This window comes from Rhineura floridana, chromosome 7 (assembly GCF_030035675.1).
Source record: "Rhineura floridana isolate rRhiFlo1 chromosome 7, rRhiFlo1.hap2, whole genome shotgun sequence".
In the NCBI taxonomy this organism is placed as follows: Eukaryota; Metazoa; Chordata; class Lepidosauria; order Squamata; family Rhineuridae; genus Rhineura; species Rhineura floridana.
This window is the reverse complement of record NC_084486.1, coordinates 55,119,968-55,137,866: the sequence shown is the minus strand read 5'-3', so window position 1 is coordinate 55,137,866 and position 17,899 is coordinate 55,119,968. Positions and strand designations below refer to the sequence as shown.

The 17,899-nt window shown below is 40.5% G+C and overlaps 1 protein-coding gene across 1 annotated transcript in view; it reads right to left on the bottom strand.

Annotated features, from left to right (window-relative positions):
• Window positions 1–17,899, bottom strand: part of TCERG1L (transcription elongation regulator 1 like) — a 273,068-nt gene that overhangs the window by 70,381 nt on the left and 184,788 nt on the right. The window contains exon 7 of the mRNA XM_061634363.1: window positions 17,467–17,555. Coding sequence (XP_061490347.1) covers window positions 17,467–17,555 — 89 coding nt within the window. The remainder of the gene's footprint in view (window positions 1–17,466; window positions 17,556–17,899) is intronic.

Below are 17,899 nucleotides of genomic sequence, written 5' to 3'. Positions count from 1 at the left end.
CAGGAACCATAGCCCATGGTCCCAGAATCCAAATCTCTCACGTCTGCACCACCTTCGCAGCCACTCATTCACACGGAGTATTTTTCTTTCCCTTTCTACTCCTCTTCTAAGTACTGGAAGGATGGATGAAAAAACTATCTGGGCCCCAAAGTCCTTGAGTTTCCTTCCCAGAGCTTCAAAGTCTGATGTGATTTCTTCATAGCTTCGTTTGGCAGTGTCATTTGTTCCCACATGGATGAGGAGAAAGGGATACCTGTTGGTGGGCTTGATGAGTGATGGCAACCTTTCCGTCAGATCCCTAATCCGTCCTCCCGGTAGACAGCATACCTGGTGAGTCCACAGATCTTCTCAGCATACTTGGGTTTCGATCCCATGCAGTAGGGAGTCTCCCACTACTAGTACTCTTCTCTTCTTGTTGTGGGGTGTGGTTTCATTGTCCCTGCTTGATTGAGCTTCAGCCTGTTGCTCGTTGATGCACGGGGTCTCCTGTAATTCTTCCTCCACAGGCTGTCCTCCAGTCTCCTCATCGAGTGGTTGAAAGCGGTTCCATAGTTTCACTGGTGAAGGGTGTCTTCTAGCTCTTCTGCTCCTGTCACCCTTTTCCATGGAGTTTGCTCCACTTCATTATTCCTCTCCAAAGCAGTCTCCTCTTCTGCTACCACATGCTGTTGCTCTTCCACCTCCATTTCTCTTTGCTGCTGTTGTTCCAGTGTTCTGTCTAAGAACTCTTCATCTTCTCTTATACTCCTCAGTGTGGCCACCCGCCGTTCCAGGCCTCTCACCTTTTCTTCCAACAGTGCCACGAGCTTGCACTTGTTGCAGGTGTACGCCATGTTGTTCTCAGGCAAGAAAACAAACATGGCACACACCTTGCAGGTCACAGCCACTGGAGAATCCTTCCCGTTCATACTCTCCTCTATCTTTTGTTCCTTTCTAACTAGTTGTTTTGGAGTGGTCTGTGCTTTGTCCTGTTCTACTTCAGGGTAAACTTGAGAGTCCCACTAGTATGCAGTGCGCTGTACAAGGAGAATTAGTAATTTGTTTGGGTTTTTTTATGGACCTCCCCCTTGACCTCTCCTGTTGAACTCCTTTGTCAAACTCCTGTTCGCTCGCTCTGTTCGCCGCTCTCTGAAAGCTGGCTTGCTTATATGTCCTCACCTGTAGATCAACTGAGAAAACTCCCTCTGTTCTGCTCTGCTCTGTTAGGAGTCAGTAATCCTCAAACTTCTACAACAAAGGCTCTTATCATATATGGAGCAAGAAATGGCACATGTCAAAGCTGGATTTAGAAAAGGAAGAGGTACCAGAGATCATATCGCAAACATATGTTGGATAATGGAATGGACCAAGGAATTTCAGAAGGAAATCACCCTCTGCTTTATAAATTACAGTAAAGCCTTTGATTGTGTAGATCATGAAAAACCATGTAATACTTTAAAAGAAATGAGGCAGGGGTGTATCTATCACCCTATTTGTTTAATTTATATGCAGAGCATATCATACAGAAAGAGGGATTGGACCAAGATGAAGGGGGTGTGAAAATTGGAGGGAGAAATATCAATAATTTAAGATATGCATACAATACCATAGTACTAGCAGAAATCAAAATGAGTTACAACGAATGCTGATGAAAGTTAAAAAGGAAAGCACAAAAGCAGGACTACAGCTGAACATCAAGAATACTAAGGTAATGACAACAGAAGATTTATGTGACTTTAAAACTGACAACTAGGACATTGAACTTGTTAAGCATTATCAATACCTCGGCACGGTCATTAACCAAAATGGAGACAACAGTCAAGAAATCAAAAGAAGGCTAGGACTGGGGAGGACAGCTATGTGAGAACTAGAAAAGGTCCTCAAAAGCAAAGATGTATCACTGAACACTAAAGTCAGGATCATTCAGACCATGGTATTCCCGATCTCTAGGTATTTTATGTGAAAGATGGACAGTGAAAAAAGCGGATAAGAGAAAAAACTCATTTGAAATGTGGTGTTGGAGGAGAGCTTTGCACATGCCATGGACTGTGAAAAAGACAAATAATTGGGTGTCAGAACAAATTAAATCAGAACTGTCACTAGAAGCTAAAATGATGAAATGGACACATAATGAGAAAACATACTTTGGACACATAATGAGAAAACATGATTCACTAGAAAGGACAATAATGCTGGGAAAAACAGAAAATGAAATGGAATTGGACTGCCTTCAAGTCAATCCCGACTTGTGGCAACCCTATGAATAGGGGTTTTTGTGGTAAGCGGTATTCAGCAGTGGTTTTCCATTGCCTTCCCCTAGGGAAAAACAGAAGGGAGTAGAAAAAGAGGAAGGCCAAACAAGAGATAGATTGACTCCATAAAGGAAGCCAAAGACCTGAACTTACAATATCTGAACAGGGTGGTCATGACAGATGCTATTAGAGGTTGCTGATTCATAGGGTCGCCGTAAGTCGTAATCAACTTGCAGGCACATAACAACAAAGGCACAGTTATCTTTGTGCAAGATCGAGAAAGGTGTCATGATACAACTAGACCCTAGTCATTATAAGCTAATATTAATTTCCTTCAAATTTGTTACTTAGAATTGCTTGCCGTACCTGTAATTAATACAACAGTGTCATCACTGAATTAATTAAATTTTACATCAGTTTTCTATTTTTTTAAGGCATTCAGGTGTTATTCTAGCAATTCATAATTTCCCAAAGATAGTTATTCTGAGAAAAAGAATTTGGTTTTGACAAAGTCCTTGTCTCTGGAAGACTGTGTATTTAAAAAAGGAAGGACGAACATCTCAGAACCTCAGTCTCACATGTGTGTATGTTTTTCAATGTGGAATGACTATAAGCAGGGCTTTTTTGTGACAGTACTCAGCTGTACAGCCATTTTGTGCTGGCACTCACGGTGCTTTTATCAAGATATGAGTGCCAGCACCTCATTTTTTTTAACCAAAAGAAGCACTGATTATAGGAGATTCACATAACACTCACCCTTGCATTCATTGAACCCATGAGAAGCAGGATCACACCTGCTTATGCCAGCCACATCCATGGTAGCTGCACATTCATTATCAGTGTGAAAGGACCCTATGCACTTACAAGATACACACATTTAAGGGCTTCTCCTTGTGAGTGGGAACCCTAGCTAATCATGGATGAGCCCCTAGGTGTGGACATTTATATGCATATAGGGACCCTTCACACTGATGCCAAATGCCTAGACAATGGGCGCAGGAGGGAGAAGTAGGGCTAGCCAGGTGAATGATTTTGCGGGAGAAGCCAGGAGGCACAGTTCACTATTCTTCCACACATAAATTAAATATGTGGAGGGAGCTTAACTGAATTCCCTTTTGCTTTCTGTAGTATTAATAAATTAATTAATAAAAATTATGGGGCACATGAACCAGTGTGGTGTAATGGTTGGAGTATTGGGCTACAACCTGGGAGGTCAGGGTTCAAATTCCCACCCAGTTTTCTGGGTGACTTTGCACCAGTCACCTACTCTAGGCCTAATCTACCTCATAGGGTTGTTCTGTGGAAAATATGGAAAGGGGAAAAACTAAGTATGCCACCTTGAGCTCCTAATCTGGACTCATTTCATTGATTTAAACAGGAGTTTTCTATAGCTCATAGACTGAGCTTCAAGGCAAGTCTAACAAACTCCACATGAACAACATTATACAAATGCTTATAAGAAGACTAGGAAGCACTAGACTTACTTTAACCACAACTGAAATTGACCTAAAATCTAATAGAATTTTTTATAACAAATCTGGACTTTCAATTTCAAAGTCAAAGTTTTGATTGTGTAGAACAGACTTTAGATTACCAAACCAATTTTAGGATAAAAATAGGAAAAAATCCCAAAATTTGAATTGTGGAATATATGAAGATAACTGTTTTTTTGAAAAAAATATTAAATATGCACAAAATGTTACTTAACTGCACATCATAAATACTCCACAGGGACATGAAAAGCTTAAGTTATTGTGTATTTGGTAGGTGTCAGACAAAGGAAGGTAGCTGGATTAGTAAATGAAGCTTGTATATAAAAAAAAGAGGAATAAAGATTAAGCAGTGGGAAGATTAGCTATCACATAATAAATTATAAGTAATTAAATTACTGCAAAGTGTTACTCAGTTTATTGGTAATGGGTAATGCCTTTGGAAAGAAATATACTGGGCAATTTTCAAACATGCTATCTGTCATAAAGGATTTCTCCATTACTGGAGGGGTGTATGTGAACCTGTTGAAAATTAGTATTCTTGTTAAACTAATATATTAGTGCATTTCCCTGTAATTATTGTAGTAATGTTGAAAGGAAACCTTATGATTTGTGTGTGTGTTTTTCAGAGGCATGGCTCTTAATTCCACCATCAATACTGTTAATCAGCTCAGGAACTGTAACTACATCATTGACCAGGTCTTAGGCTCACAGTAGATCACAGCGCAGTTGATAGAAAGCTTAAGGAGCAGGAAACTAAACTACTATATATATCACAGCGGCGGAACCATGCACATTAAAGATCCAGCATTTGATGTGAGAACAGGAGAATAAATCAGTAATTAATTGATTTAACATAAGACTAAACTGACTGTCTTGGCTAAAATAAATATCTAGATCATATGAATAAAAACATATTGAGTGAATGCAATGAATACATAAACACTCCTGTTATTAGCATTAGTAACAACTAGGGGCAGAAATCTGTGCAAATGGCTTTCTATGGATCTTCCCATCAATTAATCAAGAATTTGTGATCCTTTCCTCCCATGTCATTTAGCCAATCTAAACCACAGTGTTGCTCTAAACCTTGAACAGGGCTGGACTCTAGAATGGTAAAGCATCTTGCCATCTCCCCTCACCAAACGAGTGTAATTGCAGGTTCAGTTTTGACATAAGAAAATGGAAGCCTCAATCAAATGAGGCGGTCTCACAAATTGCTGTGAATTAACAAATAATCATGGGGGATCCTGATCATAGATGCTCCAGATCATATAAAGTTAGCCCTTAATTTGGCTCAAAGTGGGGGACTCAGAACTGGAGAACCATGGAGGAACACTTGAGGAATTCAATACTGGCACATTCTGATAAGGACTGACCTGATCTGCACTTCACAAAGACTAATGTCAGGATGAACATTTAGATAGCCACTGGATTTTGTGCTTACAAAATGTTCTGATGCAGTTCTTGGCTCAACACCCCCCCCAACATATCAAGATACATTTAAGAATGCATATTTAAAGAGGAAATGTATTTAGAAATGTATGCTTGGAGAGAAAATGCTTGTTAAAATAGCACTTAATTATGTATAAATGTGCATTTTTGTGCAGATTATTTTTATTAAGGAGATTAATGCAGAAATGGCTGTATTAATGCACTTACGGGTGAACAGATGCAAAACTACTGAAAACAGACTGATTCATCATTCCTAAACTGATAGGCACAACCAATACCTGTGCTTTTTATTTTGGGGAACGACTCTTACAACTGCATTTATTATATTGATCTTACTGCTTGGATTTTATTATAGGATGTATATGAACTAAATACTTAAAATAAAAACTAATACATATTCAGAGCTATAGATAACAGGTTTCTGAACTGGTAGGGATAAAGTTTGGCGAGCTGACATTGGATAATCTTGGGGGAAAAGTTGAGCCATGTTCCAATCAGGAAATGGTTCAACTAGTTGCTAAGTCAAGCCAAATTTTACCCCCAGGCTGCATCTGCTAAAAGAGGGGCAAGAGGATCCTTATAGTGGGGGAACCCCACTATCAGCTGTTTCAGTGATTGCAGCTTTTTAAAAAATTGTCGTATTTAATATTAAGTGAGCCACAGGGAAATCTAAAGAGGATGGATCCATTTAAAACACTTGTGGTCTGGGAAAGGCCAACCCTTTTACCCTCTTTGCCTTTTTGGAGAAAAAGAGTTCTACATGAGGGGGTTGATGTTTGCTCCCATCAGTGGTTTTCCCAGATTCAGCATTTCAATGACCCTATATACGGTACCAATCTCTACGTTCCCATACACACACAAGTGGTAACTATATCATTTGCAATCAGTAAGGGATATAAAAGCTTGCAAGGTTCCACAATTCCCAAATGCCTGCAAATGTTTAGTGTAGGCAGGAGAAGCCCTGACAAGACTTATTCTGCTTACACCAAGCTGTCAAAGGCAAACTGTCTTTTGCAGCTGCGGACTGTGGAAGATTTGAAGACCCCCCCAGCAGTGAATGCTTCCATTGGCCAGGAAAGGCTTCAGTGAAACTGCATTTGGACTCTGGGGCACAACTGGGTGGGAGGTTGTTAGGGCATTTTTCTCTGACTCAGTTTTCAATCCAGTGTGTTATGTTGAGTATTCTCTGGCTTGGATTTCAATGCTCACATCTTCCCAAAGTTTGCCTCTTCCAAAGCACATACCTGGGCCCAAATCTGGTGGACTTCACTGACATCTCTTGTTATTGATTCACATTTTAAAAGAACAAAAGATGTTGACATTGGGTAGGATATTGCTCTTTAGGCCAATGGCACAGTATGGGAAAGAATGAACAATATTCTGCTGCCATCACTTTCACAACATGAATAGGGAACTAGGATGAGCAGTAGCCTGGTACAATGCAAAATAGCAAGCTCATGAGCTAATTGGTTGGCAAATAGAGATGAACAGAAGCTCATATCAAACTGTTCAGCCTGCATACATTAGCCAGAATCCAAAATAATATATGAAAATTCTATACTTGCTAAAATTGCATAGTCACTTGTGCAGATAAGCTTTCTAAGCAACCAAGAGAATTTTTGTTGTGTCTCAATGTTTTGTAGAAATAATTGGGAAGGGGCTTTGCACATTCTAAATCATGTCATGTATTCTATCTTCAACAGTGACTGTTTTGCAGGTTCTACTTTACTGTTTTGTATATACAGAGAAGGAATACATAGGAACAAATTTACATCCAAATGCAGACTTCACTAAGTAGAAGACAGCAGGCATTTATCTATTCACTGACAAGGATCTCAATATAAACAAAAAAATTAATATGTATTTTGCCTTAGAGCAAACACATTAGTTTAAAATTAGCACCCAGGGTTTAAAGGAAGGAAGCTCTCAAATCTTGTAAGCAGTAGGATGTTAGGGATGTACAGAAGTAAAAACTTGATCATTTTCCTCTCTTAGAAATTTTGATCATTCCACAATTCATTCTTTCCTCTGTTACTAAATTCTACTACTCTGGTCTGTGTTACAGACTGTTTCCAATACTCTGGATGATAGAAGAATTCGTTTCTAGCTACAAATGCATTCATTGTGTGACCCATTACCACTGGGCCAGCTGAAGCCTAGGTATTTATTTAAAAGCAAGGTAATAGCTAAAATACAAATGGCCCATTTCCACATCTGACTGAAAGACCCAGCAAGCATCTCTGGGGAGGTGCTTAAAAAACGGATTCAAATGACAGCTCCCTCCAGAAATGTCTTCACTTTCCCATTTCTGACCCAATTTGACATTTAATTTAAAAAAATATTGGTCTCATCTCTCAGCATCACACACTGCTTGTCCCTGTTTGGCATAATAAAGGTTTCAGTTATCCAAATGCAAAACTATGGTAATTTGTTTCACTCACAGGACACTAATTAAAAAGGTGGTGATGACAGAATTTTGTATATAGAATGTCTCTGAAACTAGGACAAAAATAATAAGCACAGTCATTAGGAGTTTACCACTGAGTTTAGTGGGACTAACTGACATATTAAGGATCACACTGCAAAGACATAAACTTTAAAAAATACTACTAAAAGCACTAATTATTGGAATGTGATCGATGGCATTTTATTGGACTGATTTGTCTTTTCAGAGGAAAAAATAAATTTAGGCTGCCATCCTATACTTACCTGGAAGTGAGTCCCACTAAATATAGTTGGATACTTCTAAGTAAACGTGCATAGGATTTTGTTGTGAGGCTGCAGCAGTCCTAAACTCACTTACCTTGGAGTAAATCCCATTGAACTCAGTGAAGTGTACTTCTGAGAAGGTATGTATAAGATTGTACAGAAAATATAGATCTTTCTTAGACCTAGAATGACAACTTTCTTGCGGCTCCTCAGAACAAAGTGGATGAGAGCAATCTATTCTGGGGAAGAGCCTTAGCTCAGCAGTAATCTTATTTGCAGGGCCGGCTCCAAAGGGCAGCCAGGTGGGGCCCCTCCACTCCCCTTCCACGATATGTGGCAGGATCGCTGCCATGTATCGCAGGGAGGGAGCTTCAGAGCACCTGCCATTCCTTTGCTCAACATACCTTTCTCAGCTGTGTTGTGTGGCTATGCGCACAGCGCACTGCGCTACCCTTAATCAAGATGGTGGCTGAGGTTTTCCTAAATGGCTGAAGCTTCTGCTGCCATCTTGGCTGACGTCACACGTGTGCTACATGCGCACATCCCTGCCATCAGCCGAGATGGCAGCAGAGGCTTCAGCCCCTTAAGGAAACCTCGGCCGCCATCTTCATTAAGGGCAGTGCTGCGTGTGCTGTGCACACAGCCACACAACACAGCTGAGAAAGGTAGGTTGAGCGAGGGAATGGTGGGGGCTCCTAAGCTCCTGCCGTGAATCGCGGAAGGGGAGTGCTGGGGCCTGGGGCAGGCTTATGCCCAAGTGCCCTGGCATGCCTGGGGCCGGCCCTGCTTATCTGCATGCAGAAGGTCCCAGATTCAATCACTGACATCTCAAGGTACGACTGGGAAAGGCCTCTGCCTGAAACCCTGGACAGCCACTGCCAGTCAGTGTAGACACTATTGTGCTAGATGGACCAAGGGTCTAACTCAATATAAGGCAGCTTTCTAGATATGAAATAAACTTTATCTGGACAATATGGAAAATCAGGTCTTTCAGGGACAAACAAAAATAGCAGCAAGTAAAAATATAACCAACAGAAAGGGTATTTGTGGCTGTTAAGTGATTTATACTTTTTTTGGAAAGGATTTGAAGAATCTGATCCTCTGTGTGTGCTTTATTTATTTATGTAGAATATTTATATTCCGCCCCTCTACCTTACAGTGGGGCACTCAGGGCAGCTCACAACGACATCACACAGTAAATAAAAACACAAAAACATTAAAATATATAAAAATACAGTTCACAGTTCAAGGGGAGTGATATTAAAAGGGAATTAAAGAGGTGAAACTAGAAGGGAGAAAACTAAAACAGGCGATACCCTTCAGTGCTTCCCATTGTTAAGAGATTTGGGTATAAGCAAAGCTCAAAATACTGATAGTTCAAAGAGTGGTAGTGCATATCCTCCAGCATTCCCCAGAAGAAATCAGGGACATGCTTGGAACGCACTCATATGACTATCAAGGATCACATCATATGCTTCTTTGCTCCCTTTCACTACCAGATATTGTTGAAGACTCTTCACTGCCTGCTTGTATTTGTATTCTTTCATTGTGCAACAGCCTGCCTTCTGCTGACTGTTCTTTTGGGTAAACCTATACTAGAAAAAAAAACAGTGCTATCAGCATTTCAAATGCACATATGCTAGAGACAGACATCTCTTGCCCACTTGGAGATTAACAGTGTGATGATGATTATGATGATCCTATGCGTGTATAGCTGGAAATACCACTGTCTTCAATGGGGCTTATTCCATAAGATTGCAGTCACAGAACCCTGAAGAATCACAACTCAATTTTAAACAAGGCATTCCCCAAGGCAAAAGCTCAGGACTGTGATTTCCAGAGGACAGAGACAACAAATACAGACTGCCTCTGGTAAATAGGAACATTTGGCTCACATGATAGTGTTTGACTGAAACAAATACTAGGCAAACAGCATCACTGCTCAGGAAAATAAGTGCTATTTGGAGGGAATAATAAATACCAGCAATTATAGAATCATAGAGTTGGAAAGGACCACAAAAGTCATTACAATTGAAGGGATGTAAGATGTGGGGTTCCCCAAGGGTCTGCTTTCGGGCATATTTTTAACTTGTTCAGAAATGTTCTGGAGTCATGGGTGAACAGCGAACAGGCCAAAATTCTGATAACACAATTATTTAGGGTAGTAAAAACAACAAAGGAATTTCAGGGAGCCCCAAAAGGATCTCTCCAAACTGGATGAAACAGCATTAAAATGGCAAATTAAGTTCAATGTACGCAAGTGTAAAATAGTGAAACTGCAGGCAAAAAAGTCCTAACCACATGCACAGAACTGGCAGTGACTGATCAGGCAGAAGATCTTGAGATTATGATGGGAAGAAGAAGAAGAAGACGGCAAATTCCATGGAGAGAATCATTAGCAAAGTGATTAAAAATCAAATTGCCACTGTTATAATGCCTTTATAGAACAAACCTATGGTGCACCCATAGTTGGAATACTGTATACTGATCTGGTTGCTGCTAGAGATGGGATTCACCCCCCCGGCACCGATCTACCACACCCTTCTCTCTTCCGGCATCACAGAAAAGGAGGAAGCTGGAGAGAAGGGGCCCTCCCCGGGTAGAAGCATAGAGTGGCAGTCATGGCAGTAACCTCCCCAGCAGGGCCATTTTAATGTTTTAATGTTTACTGTGCATGATTTTACTGTGTATAATTTTATTGTGAACTGCCCTGAGTTGCCCTATTGTAGGGTAGAAGGAAGGGATATAAATATTTTAAATAAATAAACAAATAAAGAAGAAAAGGAAGACGAGGCCCCACACCATGGGACAAGCAACAGGCAGCAATGGGCGACTATCCTCTTAATTCCATCCCCACACCCCATGGTCAGAATTAAGATTTTTTGCCCACCCTAGCCCGCAGTCTGTTGCTTCCCCCACAGTGTGGCACCTCCTTTTCCTGTCCCTCCTCTGCAATCTGGCCCTACTCTGGGAGGATTTTACTGTGGCAGCCACTCTATCCTTCCACCCAAGGAGGGCCCCATCTCTTCTGCCTCCTCCTTCTCCGTGATGCCACGGGTGAGTGGGGTGGGTCGGATCAGTGACAGGCGAAGTCCATCCCTAGTTGCTGCACCTCAAAAAGGATACTGTAGAGCTGGAAAATGTTTAGGGGAGGGCAACCCAAATGATCAAGGAACTGTGGCAACAGCCCTGTCAGGAAAGTTTACAAGATTTGGGGCTTTTTGGTTTAGAAAAAAAGGCATGGAAGAGGGGACATGATAGAGGTGTATACAAGTATGCATAGTGTGGAGAAAGGGAATAGCAAGACCCTTTTCTCCTCCTTTCTTAATACTAGAACTTGAGGCTGTCCAATGAAGCTGAATGGCGGAAGATTCAGGATGGATAAAGGAAGTACTTGTGGTAATGAATTCCATAAACTATGGAATTTACTACTACAAAATGTAGTGGTAGCCACCACCTTGCACAGTTCTTAAAGAAGGGATTCAACAAATTCATGGAGGATGAGGCTATCAATTTCTACTAGCCATGATGGCTACATAATTTCAGATTCAAGCAGCATGCCTCGTCTCAATACAAGTGTCTGGGAAACACGAGCCAAAAAGTGTGGTCATGCTGATATCCTGCTTGTGGGCTTTCCACAGGCATCTCGCTGGCCACTGTGAGAAGAGATTGCTGGACTAGATGGGCCTTTGGTCTTATCCAGCAGGGTCTTCTTCTGTTCTTCTTTAGTACAACCCCCTGCTGCTGCAGGAAATCCTACTAGAGCCTTCCTGAAAAGTGACCATTCAGCCTGTGCTTAAAAATGCTGAACACAGGACAGTCTACTTCCTTCCAAGGGAGTCTATTTCAAGAGCTGTGAGCTAAACAGTTCACATTAAATACAAAAGACTCTAGTAGAATATTAAGGACAAAGGGTACAGTCCTATTAAGACTTTCTTAGGATTACTTTCCACTAACTGATGTGGGACTTTCCACTTAAACTTGCATAGGATCAAGCTGTAACACAGTTATTGTAGTATAAAATGTTGTGGACTAGAGAGACCCCCTCTAGGATGCACATCTTAATGTGGTGAGGGGGTTTGAGAGTGTCGAAGAAGCTGAGACCAAAGCTGAGACACCAGACTAAGATGCATCCAAACTCAGAAGAAGGCAATGGTAAACCACCTCTGAATACCTCTTACATGAAAACCCTATGAACAGAGTATCCAAAATGCAACACGAGATAGTGCTGGAAGATGAGACCCCCAGGTCAGAAGGCACTCACCAAGCTACTGGGGAAGAACAAAGGACAAGTACAAGTAGCTCTGTGACTAATGATGCAGCTGGGTCAAAGCCAAAAGGAAGCCCAGAGGCTGAGGTGCACAGATGCGAAAGGAGTGTCCAGAGTTGTACGATGCACACAATAGGAACATGGAATGTTAGAAGCATGAACCAGGGAAAGTTAGAAATTGTCAAGCAAGAAATGGAACGCATCAACATTACAATACTTGGCGTCTGAATTAAAATGGATAGGAATGGGACATTTTCAATCAGGCAACTACAAAATATTTTATGTAGGAAATGAGAAATTAAGAAGAAACAGGGTATACATTAAGGGACAGGTTTGATGTATATTATATACGTATAGCTGATCTGCGACAAATCGGAAGTCAACTATTTTATTTTCATTTTTGTTGATGTATTGTTATGTCTTTTTGACTTTGTTTTGTTTGTTTTTGGAAAAATTTGAATAAAAATTATTAAAAAAAAAAAAGAAGAAACAGGGTTGCTTTAATAGTGAGAAGTGATGTAGCAAAAACAATTAAGAGCTATAATGCAACGTCTGAGCGAGTGATATCAATGAGATTAAACGGAAAACCTATTAACATAACCATCATCCAAGGCTATGCTCCAACAGCAAACAAAGAAGAATGGGAATTGGAGATATTTTACGCAGAAGTACAGGAAGAAATTGATCACACACCAAAACAAGATGTGCTGATAATCATGGGGGACTGGAATGCAAAAGCAAGGAACAGTGAAGAACTAGCAATTGTGGGGAAAATGGGGTTTAGAAGATAGAAATGAAGCAGGAGAAAGACTTATCAAATTCTATGAAGCCAATAATTTGTTTCTTGCAAACACATATTTTGAGCAACGGAAAAGATGACTGTACATGTGGACATCACCAAATGGTCAATATAGGAATCAAATGGATTATATAATTGGTAGCAGAGGATGGACATGTTCCATACTTTCTGCGAAAACAAGACCAGGAGCAAACTGCGGTACAGATCATGAACTGGTCGTATCGAAAATCAGAATAAAACTAAAGAACAACAACAAAGCAATCATAATGCCAAAATACAATTTAAATAACATCCCAGAAGAATATAAAGATCAAATAAGGAACAGATTTCAGGCTTTAAAGTTAGTTGACAGAGAACCAGAAGAACTATGAAGTCAGAGACATCATCAGGGAAGAATGCACAAAAACAATATAGTAGGGCCCCACTAATAAAGCAGGTTACGTTGCAGGCCAATGCAAAAAAGCGAAAACCGCTGGAAAGTGGGGCCCTACTGTATTCCAGCTGCTGCGCTCCAGCTGACAGCAATCAGCTGAAGTGCATGATCAGCTGTAGCCTGTGGAGCTCCAGCCGCCGCGCTCCAGCTGACAGTGATCAGCACTAGCGTACGAGCTCCCCGCGCTACAGCTGATCACGAGCTGTAGCTCGGGAAGCTCACATGATGCAGCTGATCACTGTCAGCTGGAGCATGGTGGCTGGAGCTCCCCACGCTACAGCTGATCGCCCCATTGGTACTGCCGTATTAACAGAATGCCGAAAAGCAGGGTGCCGAAAAGCAGGGCCCTACTGTACCTCTAGTTCAAAAGAGAGAAAGACCTCAATGGATGATTGACAAAACTCTTAAAATGGTTAAAGAGGAAAGCAAAAGCAAAAGGAGACAGAAACACGGTTAGAACCCTAAATGCAACTATACACGACTAGTACGTAGGCACAAAGAAAACTATTACAAATTATTGTATAGAAATAGAAGAGGACAACAAAAAGGGAAGAACAAGAGCTCTATTCCAAAAGATTAGAGAAATTAAGGGGACATTTAAAACAAGAGTAGTGATGTTGAATAATCAACAGGGGAGCACACTCACAGAGAAAGATGAAATAAAAGGAAGATGGAAGCAATACACTGAAGAACTCTATAAAAGAGATGCCAGGATGACAGATTCATTCACAGAGGAACTGTATGATGGACAACCAGAAATTTTAGAATGTGAGGTGAAAGCTGCTCTTAAAATACTGGGGGGGGGGGAATCACCACGAACAGATGACATACCAATAGAGTTGCTACAAGCTACTGAGATGGAATCTGTCCAAATTTTGACAAACATCTGTCAACAAATATGGAAAAGAAAACAATGGCCCACAGACTGGAAGCATTCAATATACATCCCAATTCCAAAGAAAGGGGATCCCAAGGAATGCAGTAATTAACTATTGCCTTAATATCCCATGCAAGTAAAGTAATGCTCAAGATTCTACAACAAAGGCTCTCAACATATATGGAGTGAGAAATGCCAGGTATCCAAGCTGGATTTAGAAAGGGAAGACACACCAGAAATCATATTGCAAACATACGTTGGATAAAGATCAAGGAATTTCAGAAAGAAATCACACTGTTCTTTATAGATTACAGCAAAGCCTTTGACTGTGTAGATCAGCCTTTCCCAACCAGTGTGCCTCCGGATGTTGTTGGACCACAACTCCCATCAGCCTTAGCCAGCATTGCCAATGGTCAGGAAAGATGGGAGATGTGGTCCAACAACATCTGGAGGCACACTGGTTGGGAAAGGCTGGTGTAGATCATGAAAAACTATGGAATGCTTTAAAAGAAATGGGGGTGCCACAGCATCTGATTGTCCTGATGCACAACCTATACGCTGCACAAGAGGCTACTGTAAGGACAGATATGGAGAAACCGATTGGTTACCCATTGGAAAAATGTGCAGAAAGCAGGATTGGACCAAGATGAAGGAGGTGTGAAAATTGGAGGGAGAATATCAATAATTTAAGATATGCAGATACCATACTACTAGCAGAAACCAGTAATGATCTGAAACGAATGCTGATGAATGATAAAGAGGAAAGCACAAAAGCAGGACTACAGCTGAACGTCAAGAAGACTAAAGTAATGACAACAGATTTATGTAACTTTTAAAGTTGACAGTGAGGACATTGAACTTGTCAAGGATTTATCAATACCTTGGCACAGACATTAACCAAAATGGAGACAATAGTCAAGAAATCAGAAGAAGGCTAGGACTGGGGAGGGCAGCTGTGAGAGAACTAGAAAAGGTCCTCAAATGCAAAGAGGTATCACTGAACACTAAAGTCAGGATCACTCAGACCATAGTATTCCCGATCTCTATGTATGGATGTGAAAGTTGGACAGTGAAAAAAATGGATAAGAGAAAAATCAACGCATTTGAAATGTGGTGTTGGAGGAGAGCTTTGCGGATACCATGGACTGCGAAAAAGACAAATAATTGGGTGTTAGAACAAATTAAACCAGAACTATCAGTAGAAGCTAAAATGATGAAACTGAAATTATCATACTTTGGACATATAATGAGAAGGCATGATTCATTAGAAAAGACAATAATGCTGGGAAAAACAGAACGGAGTAGAACAAGAGGAAAGCCAAACAAGAGATGGATTGATTCCATAAAGGAAGCCACAGACCTGAACTTACAAGATCTGAACAGAGTGGTTTATGACAGATGCTATTGGAGGTTGCCGATTCATAGGGTCGCCATAAGTCATAATTGACCTGAAGGAATATAACAACAACCGAGAGACTGGAGTCCTCTTCATCAGTTGCATGAAGTGTGATCCGTAGGGAGATATACATAGGTACAGAGAGTAAAATGATCTAAGCACATAAAATGTAAATGGTGGTCACGGACTGTACCTTTGCATTTCATTGTATTTGAGCTCTGCTTTTTATCCATTTACCTGTCTAGCCATCCACACACAAAAATGCAGACACAACTCACATGGGTAGAGAGGAGGGCAAATCATGACTTCAAGATATGAATGATTTGACTCTATTAAAAAGGATTTTGGCATACTGAGAGTGTATAAGAAGGACCTGATGTGTTTTATAAGGTTCAAAACTATCGTGTAGGATACAGTTATCCAGATTTTGAATCATAGAGAACAAGGACAAATGAAATCCATTGCTTGTTAAACCAATTCCTGCATCCAATGTAAATATTTTCACAATGGCATGTCCATTCCTCTAAGCAAATGCAATGACCTACTTATTTTCTTTTAATATATCTAAAAGATAGAAAACTTTATTTTCCTTTAAAGGTATTCTGCCTGTATATGAAGTGTGAATATGATGTGTTATTTAGAATATTATGGATATTTTTCACAGTGTGCCAGGAATGCTCCTGCAGAGCTAATGTGGGAGGGGCAGGCTGCATAGAAGCAATCAAAAACTCACCTTTTAATTTGTTTTAAACGGCACAACCTGGAGCCCCTCACAAGACTTCCTGCTCTTGTTTCAGAATGACATCCCAGCATATGTCTGGTAATGTCACATCAAGCACAGAATCCATCAGAATCATGGAGCCAACCTATGAGTGGAGAGGGTTGGGAATCAATGCCAGGTGTGTCTGAGGGTGGTAATTCACCATGGTTTTCAATATATTATCCCTTTGTAAATATTTGATTTCATATCTAAATAGGCATGGATCAATAGGATGCTCCCTAAAGGTTTGCTCCATGTTTCAGTGAGATTCTGAGATAGATTATCTGATGGAATCAGCATAACAAAGAAACTGAAGACTTTTTACCTTAATAAGCACACCAAGGGTTGATCACTGAGAGTTTTATCCAACACCGGCATTCCGCTTTCTCAACAGACTTCCGTTTGTACAATGGAACTTTCCCCTCATCCCCTGCCGTTCCCACACACCCTCAAAATCTTCTCCAGAGGGTTGAGGGACCCACTGGAGCAGATCATGGGACAATGTGGGGTGAGCAGAGGGAGGGGAAGTGATGTTGAAGGAGTGGAAAGCCACACAGCGTTGTACACAACCCTGAAAGATCCTTTCATGACAGATAAACCAGATCCCAAATTTCTTTCAAGATGTAAGTTTTTATCTGGGCTGATCTGTAATTGACAATCCTCTGCATGTTTACTTGGAAGTAAGTGGCACTGAATTCAATGGGATATACTTCCAGGTAAGTGTAATTAGGAATGCATTGTACATTTTTGTATATATCTTTAATCTTAATTTGACATCAGTACTTAATGTGTATTTTAAACTTTGAACCCAGCCACAGTTTTAAGAATGGAGCAGGTTACAAATACAAATATGTGTTCATTGTATTTTTGTGAAGTTATGAGATCAGTAACATAAATGCACAGTCAGTTTCTGAAAGAAAATCATGAACCATTGCTTAATGTACAGAATCATTTTTCCTCCTTTGTTCCATTAGCTATAGCAGAAGAGATCAGTGGTAAGAGTGCTGATATGATGAGTGAAAGATACCTGGTCTAAATATACTTACCACGGAGATCCTGGTACAGGAGTGGATGCCACAGGCTTGTTGCCATTTGAAGCATTGCCATCGTCTGGGAGCAGTTTTAAAGGATGATTCTTCAAATGGAAATATAGAGAGATTAATCAACAAAAGACATCATTATACTACATGTTTCACTTCAACTCGCAATAACTAATCAAATTAAATGTTTGTTATTTTGAAGTCATACGAAAAATGCAGCCGTCTACAGGATACTTAGCATGGAGACAAGAACAACATAAAAACCAGAAAGAGATGCTGCTTTTGAACAGAAAGGCAATTGCAGTGCTGCACTTAACCTTGATAATAACAGACTTATGAACAATACACAAAAATGTGTGTACAGATGCTATGAAAATGAGGTACAGTTTGTAACTGAAAAGAACCACTCTACATTGGATTTTATGACTTAATACTGTTG